The sequence below is a fragment of the Schistocerca gregaria genome, chromosome 1, assembly GCF_023897955.1.
Source record: "Schistocerca gregaria isolate iqSchGreg1 chromosome 1, iqSchGreg1.2, whole genome shotgun sequence".
Lineage (NCBI taxonomy): Eukaryota > Metazoa > Arthropoda > Insecta > Orthoptera > Acrididae > Schistocerca > Schistocerca gregaria.
Genome location: NC_064920.1, coordinates 825,975,987 through 825,996,385, shown reverse-complemented (window position 1 = coordinate 825,996,385; position 20,399 = coordinate 825,975,987). Strand labels below are relative to the sequence as shown.

The 20,399-nt window shown below is 39.6% G+C and overlaps 1 protein-coding gene across 1 annotated transcript in view; it reads right to left on the bottom strand.

The window, feature by feature from the left end:
- LOC126271650 (MLX-interacting protein) overlaps positions 1-20,399 on the bottom strand; it is a 392,142-nt gene that overhangs the window by 91,083 nt on the left and 280,660 nt on the right. The window contains exons 9-10 of the mRNA XM_049974169.1: positions 14,303-14,489; positions 44-216 (exon numbers count right to left, since the gene is read on the bottom strand). Coding sequence (XP_049830126.1) covers positions 44-216; positions 14,303-14,489 — 360 coding nt within the window. The remainder of the gene's footprint in view (positions 1-43; positions 217-14,302; positions 14,490-20,399) is intronic.

Genomic DNA, 20,399 nt, shown 5'->3' with positions numbered 1-20,399 from the left:
TGAGCAGTATATAATTTCACGTATGTAATGAAGAATGTCCTACCGTTGGAACAACTTGAGTGGGTGCTGTAGTTATAAGCAGTGTTGCCGGAGATGACTGCTGCTGTACAGGCAGGGCCGGCAATATGCTTGAAGCTTGTTTTGTTGGCACCTGGGCCGCTAGCGTTGGCCTTTCTGGTGCTGCTGTAAAGTTGAAGACTGTATTTGCAGAAGGAGCTGAAACAAGGAATAAGAATCTTTACAGGTAACTAGTGTAGTAGAAGAGAAAAGTTACAGACATAGAATAGAAAAGACTTAACATAGACAGAGTATACAAAACAGAAGGACAAGTAGCAAGATACATTTTACACAAACAGTTTGAATGCCATGAATCATAATTGACAACCTTTTCTTATGGAAGTGCAACATGTGAGCACAATAATTAACTGTACGTCACGTACCAAGTACTGTAGTGTCACTACTATTTTACAAGCAAATCAGTGGGAATATAGTGGTAAAGCACTGCAGCAGGTGCAGGCAGCTGGCAAGTGAGAGATGCTTTTCCAATAACCGTAACAGGGTTGTTTAATTCTTTGTGGGACAGGCTCGACTTTGCGAAACCTGCCACCACAGTGGAAAGAGATGGCTTTTGCAGTACAGGCAAGGGAATTTCTCTGCCAACATGCTTCAGCAATGTTGTCAAGAATGTGACTATACTATGTTCTTCATAAGAATAAACTTGATGTAAGCATTATGCCTTGTATCCTTCCATGTTAGCTTAAATCTCATTGGATTATGTTTCACATGCAGAGAAAACCAAGCTGCAACCAGTATAGTTATGTACACTCGTGAGGATATGTTTTATGCTGTGTTCCACGCACAAAGACTGAGCAATAATGCAGGACATCAGCTTTACTGGCACATTGAACTTGGACAGCAATGGCCAGCATGATGGGCCAACTAACCTGCAGTGATGTGAGCAGTTGCAGGTTCAGATGTAGAAAGAGGCGAGCAAAGGAACTATATAGCTTTGAATGTCATCTAACTTTTGAAGAGAATGAAATAATATTCGGCAGAACTCCAGCACTACTGCATGCTTCTTAGGTGAGCAGATGGAAATCATAAAATTCTCTTGTTCTCGCCTAACGCAGTATTATAAATACGAACTAGAGTGATGAAAATTTCTAAGTTAAACACAGAGCAATTTTTCTGAGAGAGCTATGTGTGATGCAAAAGCATACTGCAGGGATTTCACTGCACTGTTGAATACTGAAACCACTGAAGATATTAATTACACTCAGTCATCTACTAATCTCTCGTCTCCTTCCTTAACTGAAACCTAGAAACACATTTCAGTTCTGGAACTTTTGTCTGCTATGTTGATAATGAGTCAATCTACAACAGAATCCATGAAGCCACCCATGTGCTGCATTTTCTCCTCTTCTTTTATGATGTACCGTTCTATATCCCACCAGTGTTCAGCAGTGACATGTGAAAAAGCTGTGCGCGTTATTTTCAGTACATCTTGCAGCTTGGTAATCTTGTTATTGCTTGGGCCAAATCCCTCAACTTGGCTCCAGATCAGTTCTGGTGGATTCATATTGTAATGGTAGTGGCAACGCAAAAATGCAGCATTTGTACATGCCGGATGCTGTGAAAATGATTGTTTTTCATGCTTCTATGATGCTTACCACCCTGGTTCATGGAGACTACAACTGTGGTATAAAACAATAGGCATAGTCCAAATAAAAAGTATTTGGATTTTCATTTTGGCCGTAAAAATTTAAACTGTTACGTTTTCTTAATTTATTCAACATTTATTTACAATCTTTCATAAAATATTGATAAGTAAGAATTTGTATTTGAAATTAAAACAGGAATTTCACTTACAATATGTAATTATAAACAAGAAGATGTGCATTATTCATAAAGAGTGATGATGAATTTTAAAATTACAAGATGTACATATTTCAAATTGAATGAAAAAAAAGAAAGAAAGAAAGAAAGAGGACTATGGTGAGACTTGAACGAGCGATCCATGAACTGCACTAGGTTATCAAGCTACTACACTACTGGCAGCTGTGAGTACCGGGCATGAGTCGTGCTTCGGTAGCTCAGATGGTAGAGCACTTGCCCGCGAAAGGCAATGGTCCCGAGTTCGAGTCTCGGTCGGGCACACAGTTTTAATCTGCCAGTCTGCCAGGAAGTTTCATTCTACTACACTACACTGTGTGTGTGTGTGTGTGTGTGTGTGTGTGTGTGTGCGTGTGTGTGTACAGTAACCAAGGTCACCACTGCGCTCCCCCAACACAAAGCATTTCAGTAGCCATGGAGCAATGGACTAAGCAACAACGGTCGTTTTGTGAAAGCATTCTACCAAAGCGGTAGCTATGTAGCTGCACAGCTTTGTTTCCGGGTACATTTTCAAATTAAATGTAATAGGCCAGTGCCTTCGGTTAACTCAATAAAAACTTGTGTCAAAAACTTTGAAAATGTCGGTGAAACAAGGAAAAGAGGTGGCAGAGCGAAGACAATGCATACTCCCGAGAATGTGGAACATGAAAGAATTGCTGTGGGAAGAAGCCCCTGGAGATCAGCGCATAGACAGAGTGTTGCACCTGGAATTTCTGACAGGCCTGTCTTAAGGATTTTGAGGTTAGACTTACATCGCACCCACACAAAATCAAAGTGGTTAACACTTTGAATAATAATGACCTCGTGGTCTGACAGCATTTATGTGAAAGTCTTTTGCAAATGATTGAAGAAAACGAGGAGCCTGTTCACAACCTCTGGATGAGTGAAGAGGCACGTTGTCACCTCAGTGGATACGTGAACAAACAATACTTTAGATATTGGAGTGTTCAGAACCTTCACCAACTCCATGAAAAACCCCTGCACTCAACCAACGTAACAGTTTGGTGTGCAATGTCCTCATCAGGAATAACAGGCCCTTATTTTTTTTTTTTTTTGAGAATGAAAGAGGGCAATCTGTTACCATGAATGCTGAGCGCTATTCAACAATGTTAAGGTCATTCTTCATACCTCAGCTTTGTCAGTATGCAGTGAATGATGAAACATTATTTCAACAAGATGGAGCAACAATTCACACAGCCCACCTGAGCATTAATGTTTTCAATGAAGCTTTTCCTAACCAGGTGATTTCCAAGAATGGAGTGGTTGCTTGTCTCCCCACCTGACCTTACAGCTTGTGATTTTTTTCTTGTGGGTTACCTTAAGACCAAAGTGTACGAATTGTGGGGTTACCTTAAGACCAAAGTGTACGAAGAATAACCTCATAATGATGGTGCTCTCAAAGCAAGAATAAGGCTGGAAATCGAGACAATACCTCCGTGTATGCTCCGTCACGTGATGGACACCTTCATAAAGTGCCTGCAAGAATGCCGTGATCAAGAAGGATGCCTTCTTGCTGATGTTATTTTCAAACAATGTAAAAATGTGTTGATGTTTCTTAAATGCTTTTTAATGCAGAATAAGATCATAAAAATAAAATTTTGATATCTGCATCCATGTTTATTTTACACTCCTTTAAAAAAAATGCAAGTTTGACTGCCACACCCTGTATATCAACTGTATCAAATACAGTGCCTTGGAAAACTTAAAAACTGATTTTTTCTGTAAATTTATGAAAATATTAATAACGACCTATTTCTTAGCATTTTTTTAACTGTGTTCAACACATGTTTCACTACAGAACAGAAAGCAGCCCCAGCTATTGTTGTACTGCATATAAACAGTGCGACAATTAGAGCACAATAGTACAGAGACTGTGACTACACAAGTTTTGAAATAAAAACTGCATATCTAAGGCATGATTAAAAAAACCTTGATGGCTGTTAGTGCACTGCATTCTGGTATAAATAGCTAACATTTTCTGGCAGATTCATTGTAAATCCAGTAGTACTATTAAAGTGTCGAGGCTATGCCTGATGAAGGGACAACATGGATCCGCCAACCGCAGTCATGAGTTTGAGCCTCAATCGCTGTACCTGCCTCCTGCACTAAGTCCACCTTCCAGACTTAGTAGAAATGTGGAGCACAGCTATCCCAGGTCCACTACATTAGTGAGCCTGGCTCCTGCCCAGGGGGGCAGCACGTCGAATCAGGCATAGCGGCTGTCTTCCGCCAATGCTAGTGCGGGCACCACCACACAATACCCAATCACTTGCCAGGTTGCAACCATCGACCAGTAACCTGGCTACAGTGCAACAATTCCAGCCAATTTTGAGTTCTACTGATGACATGAGTTGTGGCATGATTTACCTAACCAGTTTGTGTGCTGCATACAGGGCACCACCATCAGCAATTCTTGGTGTGCGTGTCTCAGCCAAGCGGCTGGGCACTAACGGTCACCTTGATGGTCACACAGCCCTGTGCAGTCATGCTGAGATGGATGTGGTCACTACTTCACAATCACAGAGGGAAAATGGTAGAGTAAAACAAAGACAGCTGTGTTTATCTGGGCCACCACTGGCCATCAGCTCCACAACAACGCTCTGCCACCAGCCGTCCTACAACAAAAAGCCACCCCAGCGTCTCTGGGGGTTGGCTTCAGTACTGAGCCTTCACCCAGTAATAAGAGTCTCTACCCCTCCATAATACAGCACTGTTTCTGATGTTTAATTCTTATGCCTGGACATTGTGATTTTTAGGTTTTATAGTTTTTTTTTATTTCACATTAGCCAGTGCTTCTTCAATGTTGCTTATTTCCTGATCTTAGACGACAATTTCTGCAACGACAAATTATTCACAATTTTACTGGTTTGTGGTTACTAATCCATCTTCCGATTATATTTTGCTGTATTACTTAGTCAAGTCTTGTGAAAATTATGGACTTAATTATCCAGATGTTTAAAGTTTTTGGCCAAGTGTTGTTGGCGTTGCTCTACTGTGGCTGAAAAGTCAAGGATGATATCAAGATACACTAAACGAAAAGACAAGCCTTAAAGCATCGAGTCTATAAATCTCTGCCAAGTCTGCACAACATTGAGTAAGTCGAACGTCATGAAAAGACTTCCAAACAGGCCAAATGGTGTAATTGTAGCCATCTTCCACTGGTACAGGATAATAATAAAGCACCACTTTAGCATTAAGGGTGTGATAATTTCCCCTTTGGCATCAAGCGCCACACTTTTTGGCCGCTAAGAGTAGAGGCCATGACCACGGACTACTAGGGAGGTGAATGATGCCTTTCTTGACCATAGTATTGAATTCAGCCTAGGCAATAATATAATGGTTGGAGGCAAGGTGTCTAGGCCTACGTGAAATTGGTAGGCCTGCAGTAATCTTAGTATAGTGCACAGTGCTGTGATGTACCTCTTTCAGAGCATCTGGAGGTCATATAATGCCCAGGAACTGCTCCAGCAGCTTGGCATAGCTGCTGCCTGCCACCTGGATAAGCTGGTGCTGTGCTGTGGCAAAACCTGGAAGCAGCTAGACCAGTGATACTATTGATGAGATGTGCATTGGCGATGTCTGGCAGCCGACAGTAAAGCACCAGGAAGTCAACTCTGATGACAGGCTCAGTCACGTCCGATACCATGAAGTTCCAAGCAAAAGCGCAGCATAATCCCAAATCCAACTCTATGTGTTGTGTGCCATAGGTCATTATGATGAAGTTGTTGGCTGCAGAGAGATAGAATGCAATCGGCTTCCAATATTTGCTCAACAGGGTCCATGGGTTAATACATAAATCTGATCCTTTATCCATTGTAAACTTCTGTCCTGACTTCCAATCTGTTATGAAGAGGTGCAGAAATGCTGACTGGCAATCAGATTGTTGTTTAGGAGCTGGCTGGAGTGGCCGAGCGGTCTAGGCGCTACAGTCTGGAACTCCACGACCCCTACGGTCGCAGGTTCGAATCCTGCCTTGGGCATGGATGTGTGTGATGTCCTTAGGTTAGTTAGGTTTAAGTAGTTCTAAGTTCTAGGGGACTGATGACCTCAGAAGTTAAGTCCCATAGTGCTCAGAGCCATTTGAACCATTTTGTTGTTTAGGAAGGCACATGGAAAAGAAGTGCATTTAGGTGCCTGACTGAACTTCCGATGATACCAACAAATGTTAGGCGATGGCCATGCTGTGCCCCTCACTCACTGATTTGTTTGCTCTGGGCATCAACCTTGTTCAGGAGGCAGATATATTTCGCACACATCACTGCGGTTGTCTCTGCACTGTTGCACATAGCCGCTGCTGTACTACATGGGGATGGCACAATCATGTCCTGAATTCTATCTGCCAGATTCACAACAGCATCTCTTTCTGGGGCAGTACAATGGCCTTTACTTGAGCTGGCAGTCAAGCTGTTCCACAGCATGCACAACAGTCTGTCCGGTACTGTGCCCGCATCGAGCTTGTTGCGGATATGCTGAGATGACTTTCTTTCTCCAATGTCCTCTTGTGTAAATTCTGGCCTCATACGGTCTCGTGTGGGATGGATACTCCACGTATCAGCCCTACCTTGAGCTACTCATATGACTTTGTCAGAGGGTGTACTTATTATACCCTGGACTTCTGCAGCAAACAACGGTCTAGTTGGCTATTCACTAGAATAAATTTTGTGGAGTCTGTAGTTACTCGAGTGCACAGAAAACTAGCCTTGACTCCAGCAAACTGTAATGTAGCATTGTGTGAGCAAAATGGGATAGTCACACTGAAAGTCTTGATACTGGGGTATGATTACCTTCTTGGAAATTTTCAACTCTTGAAACAGCAGTCGTAATTCCTCTGGAATCATAAGTTTGTTCACACTGACTGGCTCATGAAGGGGTCAACACTGTCACAAGACTGGTTGACAGTCTTCCAAACTGAATGCGATAAGTGTTCATAAATTCAGCCCAACACGGGCATGAAAAATCAGTTCCAGTGTACCATGAGCAAAATATTTATTTAGAGTAAATCATAGAACTTGCTAAATGGTCATATGTAACTCTAAACTGAATACAAATTGAAACAAGGGCAGATACAATTTCTACACAAGTCTAAGCCTGAACAGTAACTAATTAAAGTTTTACATAGGAAAATCAATAGCATGGAGCATTGCACTGTGCCAGAATGAGAAGAATAACAGTGCTCCTGGCAGCCAGTGCATCATCTCGTTCGACAGCTGTGATGAGCACATCAGCTGATGGTTTGTTGACAATGTGTGCTGCTACAATGTCCTGAATACTGAATTTTGCATTACCAAAATAAATGATTACATAATAGCCAGGAAGACGAATCATCTATCTATTGTGAAAATACGATGATACTGGAAAACCAGAAGAGACCAATGTTTCAATACAGATGCCAACTTTTCTGCAAAAGTCTATTCATAAAATTTAAAGAAACAGAATTAAGTGAGCAATCTATGAATAAACCACAACCCTCTACATATTCCTCCCACACCAACCACAAAGACTTATTACAGCACACACAATCATTCTACCATTCTAATGGACCCACCCTTGAGCAAGCCACAAACAGTCATCCACCTGAGCCTAATAGCATAATACTGCTATGAACTTGATGATTGGGCAATGTCTTCCTGAAGTGTGTTGCGTTTTTCAAATTAAATAAATCACACTTTCAGATAAGTGGTGCATCCCTAATTTCTGTGCTGACAGTAGTCTGCAGAAAAATTGTACCAGCTCCTCAGCACTTAACAGACTGCCCCTTGACTTTTTTAATACAAACCTCACTAGAGGTTGGAATCTCTAAACCTCCTTAGTCCTAATCTTATATTTTATGACTGAAAACTCTGTATTGGTGTTCAATGTATTGTCCTAGACAAAATAAGAGTAAAATACTAAATTTAGAAAAAATGGTGTGACACACAAAAATTTTTGAATCTGTTCTAGGTGGATACTATTTGAATTAGAAAACAACTGAAATATGTGCAATACTGAGAAAACTGTATAGCAACCACGGAAAAATTATAAAAACAGTGCTGCTGAAACGTGAAAGTACAAACTGTTGCAAATCTACACCCAGTGCTTTATTGTGGTATTCCTGTTATGAAATAAATGATCATTTATTCGATGCTGTAGGCTATATTAACACATTACAGCATGTTCTAAATATACTATACTACAAAATTACTAAAAACAAACAGAAACTAGCTACATTTCTCAGAAACATGCTGATGTTAGGATAAACAGATTTTTCTTTTAAGTGGATGTTGCCATCTACTTGGAACAGGCAGAAATAAAAACAAATTATGCACTGAAAGCAGATGGTGTAAAGTATATGCTACAATCAGGCACACCAAGTTTAGTTTATTCCTCGAGCAAGAAATAAATACAATTTGGGTGTAACATATATGCTAGATTAGTACTGAGGAGGTTAAAGCTAAATGGAGTGTGTGTGTGTGTGTGTTGGGGCTTACGGGTGCTCAATGTCGAGGTCATCAGCACCCTGACACACATTAAAATGAACAAATGTGGACAGACTTAGCAAAACCGAAGCACACACGTAAAGAAAGCATGAAAAGAAGGAAAATGCTGCATAAGAAAGTAAAACGTAAGCAAAACAAAAACGTAGCAGGAAGAATGCCACAGGAAAGTGGCATTGGCTGGCCACTTAAATAAAATATGGGTGAGCCTGTCACACAGTGAGCAAATTAAGACCCTCTCCCTAAAATCTTTGTAGCAACATTTACAAGTCACAGAACTTTAAAACATTAACCACATCCATTCGAGTGTTAAAGCTAAATGGACTACCACCAGAATGAATATTACTTGCAAGATGAGAACTGTTTCATTCCCTTTTATTTCATGGTAGTAACTTCAATTACTTTGTGTACCTTCTTCCTTACACATAATCTTGTGTTACTGCAAAGTTTTTATGGGTTAAGATTTTGTAGTAACATCCTAATTTAAGACATAATATTAGGGTAGGAGTGGAGAGTATAACTGAGCGTGGAGAGTATAACTGAGCGAGTAGTTGCTTATTTAATTTTCTAGATGGTGGCAAATAACCAGAGCCACTTCCTCATCCCCCCAAACCCAGAACCTCACACAGAAGAATCCCAAAAGCGCCCCACTTGTGATAGGATACTTTCTGGGACTGGATCAGACTCTGAATGTGGCTCTCCAGCAGGGATATGACTTCCTCAAATCCTGTCCTGAAATGAGATCCATCCTTCACGAAATCCTCCCTACTCCACCAAGAGAGTCTTTCCGCCGTCCACCTAACCTTCGTAACCTCTTGGTTCACCCCTATGATATTCCCAAACCACCTTCCCTACCTTCTGGCTCCTACCCTTGTAACCGCCCCCAGTGTAAAACCTGTCCCATGCACCCTCCCACCACCACCTACTCCAGTCCAGTAACCCGGAAGGTGTACACGATCGAAGGCAGAGCCACGTGTGACAGCACCCACATGATTTACCAACTGACCTGCCTACACTGTGAAGCTTTCTATGTGGGAGTGACCAGCAACTAACTGTCCACTCACATGAATGGACACAGGCAGACAGTGTTTGTTGGTAATGAGGATCACCCTGTGGCTAAACATGCCTTGGTGCCAGCACATCTTGGCACAGTGTTACACCGTCCGGGTTATCTGGATACTTCCCACTGACAGCAACCTATCAGAACTCAGGAGATAGGAACTTGCCCTTCAATATATCCTCTCTTCCCGTTACCCACCAGGCCTCACTCTCTGCTAATTTCAAGTTGCCACCACTCATACGTCACCTGTCACTCAACATCTTTGCCTCTGTACTTCCGCCTCGACTGACATCTCTACCCAAACTCTTTGCCTTTACACATGTATGCTTGTGTCTTGTGTGTGTGTGTGTGTGTGTGTGTGTGTGTGTGTGTGTGTGTGTGTGTGCGTGCACGAGTGTATACCTGTCCCCCCCCCCCCCCCCCCCCCCCCCCAGGTAATCTTTCCGCTCCCGGGATTGGAATGACTCCTTATCCTCTCCCTTAAAAACCACATCCTTTCGTCTTTCCCTCTCCTTTTCTCTTTCCTGATGAAGCAACCATGGGTTGTGAAAGCTTGATATTTGTGTGTGTGTTTGTGTTTGTTATTGTTTTTATCAACGTACTAATGCTTTCATTTGGTAAGTTACAGAATCTTTGTGTTTAGATATATTTTTTCCACGTGGAATGTTTCCCTCTATTATATTCATATATGTAGTACATGTGACACAACTGCAATTGAAGGTGGCAAATGTGTGTGTGTGTGTGTGTGTGTGTGTGTGTGTGGTATAGATAACCCAGCTGGATCTTATGTGAGACTATAGGAATGAGAAGAGAGGCATAGAGATAGACTAGAACACTGGGTGGGTTGGGTTGGTGTGAGACATCACTTTGGTGGAATATTGAAATGAAATTGTGGTATAGACTAAATCAATTTTAGAAAAGCCTGAAGCACGGTTTTCACAGTTGCCAAGTAAGAGGAATTCAGTGTTGCAGAAAACCAAATCACTTGTATGATACAATGAGATTGCTTGGCAAGCTAGGTTTATATTATGTTAATTTGAATTCCATCACAAAAATTCCAAACAAATGGTGAGAGGAAACAGCCTGTCCAATGGTCCACCATGTTACAAATGTAATCTCCTTTTGATAAACCTGATGATCTTACAGTCTCTTGTAGTGTACAGATAAGCCAACATTGGCTGAGTGAGATAATGTTTCGTGTAATTAACACCCCATAAACAATGTCTGAAGACAGTGAGTATAGATACTTAATATACAATGGGGCTCTGTTTAGATCCCAAGGTTCCCTTAACTACAATATGGACGTAGCGGTCTCATCCTCCAGATATGCTTTTTCTGGACTTTTTATTATAAATGGGCAAATTAGTGTTCCTCCTCTTGTATCTAGAAGTGGACAGGCCACATAGGACAAACCACCACCTGATGAGTGAAGGAAACTTCCAGGAGTATGATATGTAAGACTGCACACATTTCACATTATCTTAGACAACAAATACGGACAATGGCATACAGTCTCAGATCTTTTATCACCAATCACATGCAAAATGTAATAGTAATGCATACTAATAACCATGCAGAAGGCAGTAAAATTCTAGACCCATACTTTGAATGCTGGATTGGACTTGACTTTATAGAACTACAGGCATTCTTCAGTTTAGTAATAATAGCTGGTTTACACAAGGCAAGTGGGAAGCCTTTGAGCTCAATTCGGTCAGATGAGTATGGCTTACCTATTTTACAAGCCACAATGAGCTTTACAAGATTTCATGATATTCTGATGCATCTCTTGTTCGATGATAAACTTGCATGTGGAAAAAAAAAAGCAGTTCCTGGATCATAAGCTGAACCTACCTGTATATGGGTTGTGTTTGAAATGTTCATTGGTGCATGATTACATCTAATTTCTCTGGGCCTTACATAACCACTGATGAGCACCTGTGTACTTTCAGTGGATGGTGTCCATTCAAGGTGTACATTCCTTAAAAACATGGACAGTGCAGGGTAAAAGTGCACACTGTTGTAGATTGTGAGACCAATTATCTCATAAATGCACAACTGTATACAGGAAAATCTGCTGAATGAAGAGAAATAAACAAATGGAAAGTGGTGGACACATTTCCACTGATAATTTTTTAACAAGTTCTCAACTTAATTATAGCATACCACAATAGAGTTATAATTTTAAAAACGTGCACTGGTCTTGCAATAAGTCACTATTATTTTTTTAAAAAAAATTTTACATTTTAATGATATATAGTGTCCCAGCTATCTTGTCCACCCAAAATATCTCTGGAAGAATAACAGCTATTGGAAAATGACTTTCACCGGTATAAATGTAGGGCTGGGGCCCACGAATGCACATATCTGGAAACATTCAAAAATGAAAGCATATGTGTTTTTTAACACAAACTTATGTTTTTTAAATGGACCTCCTATATTTTTTCTTCAGCAATCCATAGCATGACAAAGCACATACACAATGGCGTTGGTTGCATCACAATATTCCCATTACATCCCTAGATATTGAGACGCGAAGTTGACGCTTGAAACATCCGACTTGCGCTGCTAGCGCACGTCCTGAGGATCAGGCATGAACCCCATGCTGCCTGTAATCGCGATGTGATTGACATGTGTAATCATACTTATCAAGAGGTAGCAGCGCATGTCGGGTGTTTCAAGCGTCAACTTCGCATCTTAATATCTCGGGATGTAATGGGAATGTTGCGATGCAATCAACGCCATTGTGTATGTGCTTTGTCATGCTATGGATTGCTGAAGAAAAAATATAGGAGGTCCATTTAAAAAAAAACATAAGTAAGTGTTAAAAAACACATGTTTTCGTTTTAGAATGTTTCCAAATATGTACATTCATGGGACCCAGGCCTACATTGATACCGGTGAAAGCCGTTTTCCAATAGCTGTTATTGTTCCAGAGATATTTTGGGTGGACAAGATAGCTGGGACACCCTGTATATAAAATGTTTTCTGAGAGCTGATACCATGGAAGGTCAATTACATTTTGCAAGAGCATTCTGAGTTATTAACTTATTAACTGAATATTCAGAGACAGGATTTTCGCAGCTTCCCTAAAACCGAAATGATGGAACAGTTTCTCGCATTTGCTGTCAGATAACACTGTGCAAGTATGATAAAAATTTAATCAAAACAACTGTTCAACATCATCAGTTGTAGTTGCCGCCATCACCGCTGAAAGTTGTAGCAGGTGCTGCTTTACTGCCTGGATGTGTTAAGCTATGTTGAACTGCGCTGGTGTCCCAACTCTGTTGGCAAACTACCACCACTGTAGCACCATTCAACAGATGAATGAATTCTGCACTTTGACTCAGTCAAAGGAAGTTTGATCATATTGTTTCACTTATATGATTCACACAATGAGCACACTGTTATAAAATGGCCCCCAGGTGCAGAGTAATGGTGTCCTTTGCTGTTTGAGGGACTGAAGGTTAATACCTGATGAATGGCATCGCAAAATGTTGCACCCACTGTTCAGGATGTATCATATTTGTATGGTCATGTTAAACAGCACAATTGTTATATATCTTACAAAGTACAGTGTATCTAGAATCTGCCTGAATGTGATGACACTGAATTCTCAAATTCAACTGACAGGCTTATGACAAAGAACACAAAAGGTGTTGTTAGAGCAGTACTGAGTTTCGTGTAAATCATTGAGACTTTTGCAGCCACTTCTTGACATATTGCCTAGAGGCATTTATCTCAGGCTCCTTGACTGACTGCTGTTTGATTGAGAATCTTGACATTTTGCCAGTGTGAGTGTCTGACATTCTCAAAGGATTGTCTTCCACCACAAGGAAAAAAGAAAATTTCTTTGGGAATGCAAGCAAATTGTGCCAGTGAAATTTTGGATTATCAAACAAACACCAGAACAAATTTTCACTCTGCAGCAGAGTGTGCTCCGATTTCAAACTTTGTGGCAGATTATAACTGTGTGCAGAACTGGGATTGAAATATGGAACCACTGCCTTTTGCAGGCACGTGCTCTATCAAATGAGCTATCTGAGCATGACTCATGACCCATCCTCATACTTTACTTCTGTCAGTACTTCATCTCCCTTCCAAACTTCACAGAAGTTCTCACGCACGCCTTTTGGAACTAGCACTCCTGGAAGAAAGGACACTGTGGAGACATTGCTTAGCCATGACCTAGGAGATTGTTTCCAGAATGAATTTTCACTCTGTGGTTGTGTGTCCACTGATTTGAAACATCCTGGCAAATTAAAACTTGTGCTGGACCAGGACTCAAACCTGGGACCTTAGTGGTTTATGGGCAAGTGGTCTACTGACAGCAATCCGATCTCAAATTCTGTGCAGAGTGAAAATTCATTCTGGAAACAATCTCCCTAGCTGTGGATAACACATCTCCACAATATCCTTTCTTCCACGTGTGCCAGTCGTACAAGCTGTGCAGGAGAATTTCTGCAAAGCTCGGAAGGTATATATAATAGAGGGAAACATTCCACGTGGGAAAAATATATCTAAAATCTGTCAGCTCTTTTCATTAGTTTAATTTTAAGCCATTGGTTTCCTTGTTCTGTACTTCCACTTTATGTCCCAATTTAGAGGAAATAATTAACTAAAATCTTTTTAAAGCTGGCAGACAACTTTTTTATTCCAGGAGAACCAGGAGAACAAATCTGTCAGCATTGTCAAGTTTTTTTCTGTGTTGAATGGAAGGTCAATCACACACATTTAAAAAAACAATAATTTATCCAACATTGATTCCTGTGATTGCTTCTTAATTACAAATATTCTTTCTCACACTTGTGTTCACTGAATTATTTAATATAAACACAACCAACTATACCTATCTAATTCAGAATGAATACAGACTTACTGTTGGACAACAACTGTGCTAACAGCAATGGCTGCAATCCCTGACTGGCACCAACAACTGCTGGAACCTCTTGGGATGTGGTCTGAGGCATTGCCACTGTTGCTACAGGTGGCGAGGGCCTGTTTACACCAGCAAGCAGGTTTGGACCACTCCGAGAACGTGTGCGTACAGCTTTCATCTGGTTCTCCTGGAATAAAAAAGTCGTCTGTCAGCTTTAAAAAGATTTTACTTAATTATTTCCTCTAAATTGGGACATACAATGGAAGTACAGAACAAGGAAACCAATGGCTTAAAATTAAACTAATGAAAAGAGCTGAACAAATAAAATGGTTGGAAGCCTCAGGTTCTACTTTTCCTTCAAAACAAGGAACAAAAATTATCTTATATTCCACTTATCAAGTATTATTTTGTGGCTTCTGTCAGCATTGTCAAGTTTTTTTGTGTGTTAAATGGAAGGTCAATCACACACATTAAAAAAAAAAAAAAAAAAAAAAAAAAACAATAATTTATCTAACATTGATTCCTGTGATTGCTTCTTGATTACAAATATTCTTTCTCACACTTGTGTTCACTGAATTATTTAATATAACACTTTGCATTCTTCTGGTTAAGTATGGTGCAAAACAGCTATCTGTAACAGCATTAAATTTATAAAGCTTAAATTAACCAAAATAATGACTTGCACATCTAATTACTTTGGAAAAAATCACAAACTGAATACTAACTGGTGCCACAATTTTACTTGAGGTTTCTACTGAGTGGGGAAGGGGAACGGGAGCGGGAGCGGAAGGAGAAGGAAGGCACCACACAACACTTCAAATTATTCTAAATGTGCACTAAATTTTGCGGAAAGATATTAAGATGAAATCATGATTCTTGAATCATGCTTAATACTTTAACAGAGAAGGGAACTACAACGAAGCTTATCAGGTATTTTGTAACAAAGTCTTAGGAAAACTAAAAATAACAAAGAGTTAAAAAAAACTGCAGTACACAATACAACAATGCTACTAAAGGGTGGAAAGCAGGAATAATTTAAAAAATAATGAAACAGCATGAATTAGATCAAAACGCATGGAGGACTTCATATCAGCTGATTACAGAAGTAATTTTGTTGTGGAGTCAGGATCAAGTGGTGAAGTTGTATAGCAATTGTTCTAAGGAACAAACACAAGATGAAACTGAAAGCTTATCTAATATACTTATCACTTACACACTCACTTACTGGTCATACCACACTCAAGAGTCAATTACCACAGCAACGTATTTTTGCCATCTGTCCTTGTCTTGGGCTATTTCCTTCCATTCACCTTCATTCAATACCTAGGCTCCTCTAATCAGCCTTCACATTGTCCTCCCATCTACGTCTCGGTCTCCCCACAGGACCTTTTCCTTCTAGGTGCCCTACCAGTACTCTACACGCTGCCCTGCCCTCATCCATTCGAGCTACGTGACCCGCCCATCGCAGCCTACGTGATTTAATAATACAGATTATGTCAGGGCTTGAATAGAATTCGTGAACCTCTTCGTTATGCAGTTTTCGCCACTCTCCGCTAATGTCATCCCTTTTTGCTCAGAAAATTTTCCTCAAAGTTTTGTTTTCAAATACTCGAAACAGCTTTTCATTTTGCACAGTGAGAGACCAAGTCTCACACCCATACAGCATAACTGGTAGAATAATAGTTTTGTATATTCTAATCTTTAAATTTCTAGGCAATATCGGTGATGAAATTAATCTATTCAGTGAGAAGTAGCACGCATTTCATGCCCATAATCTCTTCTTCAGTTCGGATTCAATCTCATTTCTCGAAGTGATGTCCATGCCTAGATACTTAAATGTGTTCACTTATTCAAACTGTGTGTCTCCAACTCTTAACATTTCCTGATCTTCTGCTGTTGGTTGGCATTCTAGTAGTAACCAGGTATTTAGTTTCATCCTCACTTATCCTTAGACCTACATCTTTACTAGCCTTGATTAATGCATTCACATTTGCGGTTACAAATTCTTTCCTATCGCTAATGATGTTTAGATCATCTGCATATGCTAGTATCTTAATATTTCCATTTAACTTCATACCCTCTGAATTATCTACTGCCATTCGTATAATATATTCTAGTACTAAATTAAAAAGTAGCAGACACAGGGCATCTCTCTGCTTACGTTTCTTTATTACAAATTCTTCTGACTCCAATTTCCCTACGCGTACTCCAAGTTTTGTGTTTTTCAAACTCTCTTCTATGAGTATAACATACTTCTTTGGTATTCCAAGTTCCAAAAGAATTCTGAACAATTTTGATTGCAATACTGAATCATATGCTTTTGTAAAATCTATGAAAATACTATGAACTGGTTTATTTTATTACCATTTCTTTTCCAAAATTTGACACAGGGTGAATATTTGGTCTATAGTTGATCTGTTCCTCCGAAAGCCAGCTTGGTTATCCCCCACAATTTCATCTGTGTATGGTGTAAGCCTGCTTAGCAGAATATTCGAGAAAATTTTGGAACATACTGGTAATAGCAATATCCCTCTCTAATTACTGCAATCCATTTTGTCGTCCTTCTTAAAAATTGGAATCAGAATCGACTCTTACCACTCTTCAGATATAATCTATGAGTTCCATACTTTAGTTATCACTTTGTGAAGTACTTCCACCAATTTCTGCCCCCCATTTTAACTAATTCTGCAGTTATGCAATCTGATCCTGGTGCTTTATGGTTTTTCAATTTGTTGATTGCATCTCTTACATTCTTTAACATTGGCTCAGTTATCTGGGGTTCTGCTGTATGTATTTCGTACGTCTGCTCGTTTCCTGCTTCCTGGTGTACATTTAATAGATGCTCAAAATATGCCCTCCATTTACTTAATATAACACTGGGGTCTGGCAGTATTTCCCCCGCATCCCCTCGAAGTGCATTTGTCCTAGCCTTGAACCCCTTCCTATACCCATCTACGTCTAGGGAAAGTTCCCTAATGTTTTTTGTTTTACACTTTGTTTCCATTTTTTTAATTTGATTGTTCAAATAATCCCTCTTCTTTGCCCGTAGCCTACGACCAACTTCCCTTCTCATGTTCAAGAACTCCTCTCATTTTCTGTCTCGCATTCTATCCCAATCTAATCGCGCTTTTCTCCTTTCCTCTACCAATTTCTTGCATTCCTCATGAAACCATGGTTTCTTCCTGTTCTTCTTAATTGTACCTATTGTGACCTTCACTGCCTCTTTGATATTATTCCTCACAGTGATCCACTGTTTATTTTCGTCCTCGTCTTGATGATCTTGTGTCCTGAGAGCATCAAACCTATTTGCAATTTCTATCATGTACCTTCTTCTAAGGTTTTCATCATTTAGCCTGTCTGTGTCGAACCTAACAAGTTTTGCATTGTGACACCTTGATGTTGCTGTAGATAGCCGTTGGTGAACTTTGGCAACTACAAGAAAATGATCAGAATCGCAGTCTGCTCGCCTGAAAGTGTGCCATCTCTGATCTACAAGAACATGATCAATTTGGTTTCGGTTGTGTCCATCCGGAGAGACCTAAGTTGCTTTATGAATGTCCTTCCTTTTAAAATATGTGCTCTCAACAATCATGTCTTTTGAAACAGCAAAATTAACCACCCTTGTGCCAAAATCATTCGAAATGTTATGCAAACTTTCTTTCCCAATTGTAGGCTGGAATGCTTTCTCCTTCCCTACCTTCGCATTAAAATCACCTACGATTAATTTTGTGTCGTACGAGGGGACCTCATCCCACAGTTGATCTAGTTCTTCATAAAAACCATCTTTAACAACCTCTTCAGTGTCCTCAGTTGGTGTGTGTACATTAATTACTACTAGTCTATTCCACTTGCCAGACAACACTATAACTGATAGTTGGTCACGAATGAACCTTATATCTCTGATTGCATGAAACACTTTTCGCTGTACTGTGAAACCTGTTCCGAAACTGTGAGCTTCCGCACCTCCATAGAACAATGTATAGTTACCCCTCTTTATGCTACTCTCCCCTGCTACCGAGTTTCTTGAATAGCTGTAATGTCTACATTGTATCTATCTAATTTGCCTAATAATGTCTGGAACGTTCCTGGCTGTTCCAAGTTCCCAATATACTTATCAACTGTTTAATGTTACTCTCCAATTACAAACAGGAAATATGAGGAAAGGAAAGCTATATATGATAAAATAGAGGAAATGCATGAAATAACAGAGAAAAATGATAACTAAATCATCACAGGTAACTTAGCTGCCTGTGTGGGCATACACCAAAATTTATGGTGTGATAAATTTGGATATGGAAAAAGATGCTATTGGATTTTTTGGGCACTAGGAAAGAGACTTTTAAACACTTGGTTCCAGGCTCATAATACAAAAAATAAGATTGAAAATATTCAAAGAAATAATGCTTGGTATAATACAGATCATGTTTTAGCCCAGGAAAGATACAGAAACCAAATTAAATCTCATCACACTGGCACAGTTATTAACACTTAGTAAACATTAGTTACAGCTGAAAGAAAGATTAGGGTTTATTGTCCTGTCAACAACGTCATTCAAGATGGAGCACAAGATCAGACTGGGGAAGGAAATCGGCCATGCCTTCCCACAGGAATCATCCCGACTTGCCTCACACAGATGATTAGTAGTGTACATTATGCAGGTCACATGTTAAGCCGCAGAAAATAGATTTGAGATTGGAAAATTCAGGTAACATGTAAGAAGTTTTGTCTGTAAACACTAGCCATTTTCTATCATACTTTACTCCAAGAGGCAACAATATGAAACATACATTTCTGAAAACTTTGCATCATGGTAAAGCTGATTATTTCTCAGGAAAGGCAATGTAGCAAAAGCATGGGCTTCACTTAGTCTCCATTCAGGGCCTCACTAAAACATTCAATACAAATCAGTGGTTTCATCTGGACCAGAATGCACTGGATCATGTCTACACACTGTCTACTTTGTGATGCCTTTTCTTCACGTAAAGACTGAAAGTATAATTTTTTTCAAGTGAGAACAGACATTCTCATATCTTTCTCTAGGTATGACGACATAATCCTATTGTTGAGCTAGGAAAAGGAAATAATACACGCTGGAAATGCTGCCAATGCGTTTTAAAAAGCAAACACTCATTTCAAATTTAAGGTGACAGAGCCCCCAAATAAACTGTTGTCTCAGTGTACTGTAACCACTCTGTAGTTCCTCCTCTTCTTTTTTATTAATTGCTCTGCGCTTTCCACATACTACTGAACACAGGTTTGTTGGTGCATTTCACTAATTGCGCGACTGATATGTTACAAAAACTGCATTTTACAAAATATGTGTCACTCTGAATATAGTAATTACTGAACTGTTTAACAGTGTCATAGACTATCCCGGTACTCCTTCTGGATTTCAGTATCTTGGATGCAGAAAAAAAAGAAAATTAAAAAACAGAAGAGCACATCATCAAATTCCAAACCTACTGGGTGGGATGTACTGAAGCTCAAATTGCTTCTGCTTGTAAACTGACCACGAGACAGGCACCCTACAGTCAATCAGCTATCTTCTTCTTCTTCTTCTTCTTCTTCTTCCTCCTCTTCCTCTTTTTTAAAAAAAAAATTTTACTCGCAGTGCTTATTAATAATTCATTAATTTTTTTCTTGTTTGCCTCTTTCTGTAAGTGTTATTCATAATGATGCAGTAACAGTGCCATGTGATTACAAAATTACATTTATTTCTTCACTATATGTAAAGTGCCAAAACATTTCTGTACAAAATAATAAGGTAAGTTTTCTACTTCCATTGGATTAACAGCTTGTGACGAAGCAAGCTGGGATGCTTTTTCTTTTCCCCTCTTGTTTTGCCATCTGCCTCCTTTCAATTTTAACTAATTAGCGTTAACATACATGACTATAATCTGCACTTTCATAAAAGAGAAAGGTTGGCCCCCAGTTTTAAATAATATAGCACCAGATTAATTTTGTGCTTAGTTTTTTGTATGTAATTGATTTTCTAATTTATTTCAACTATTCCTAGTTAGTATCTTTTGTTATAGGGTGAAATCAGTAATTGTTTGGTAACTTAAATTCTATTGTTGATGTATAAACAAGTACAAAC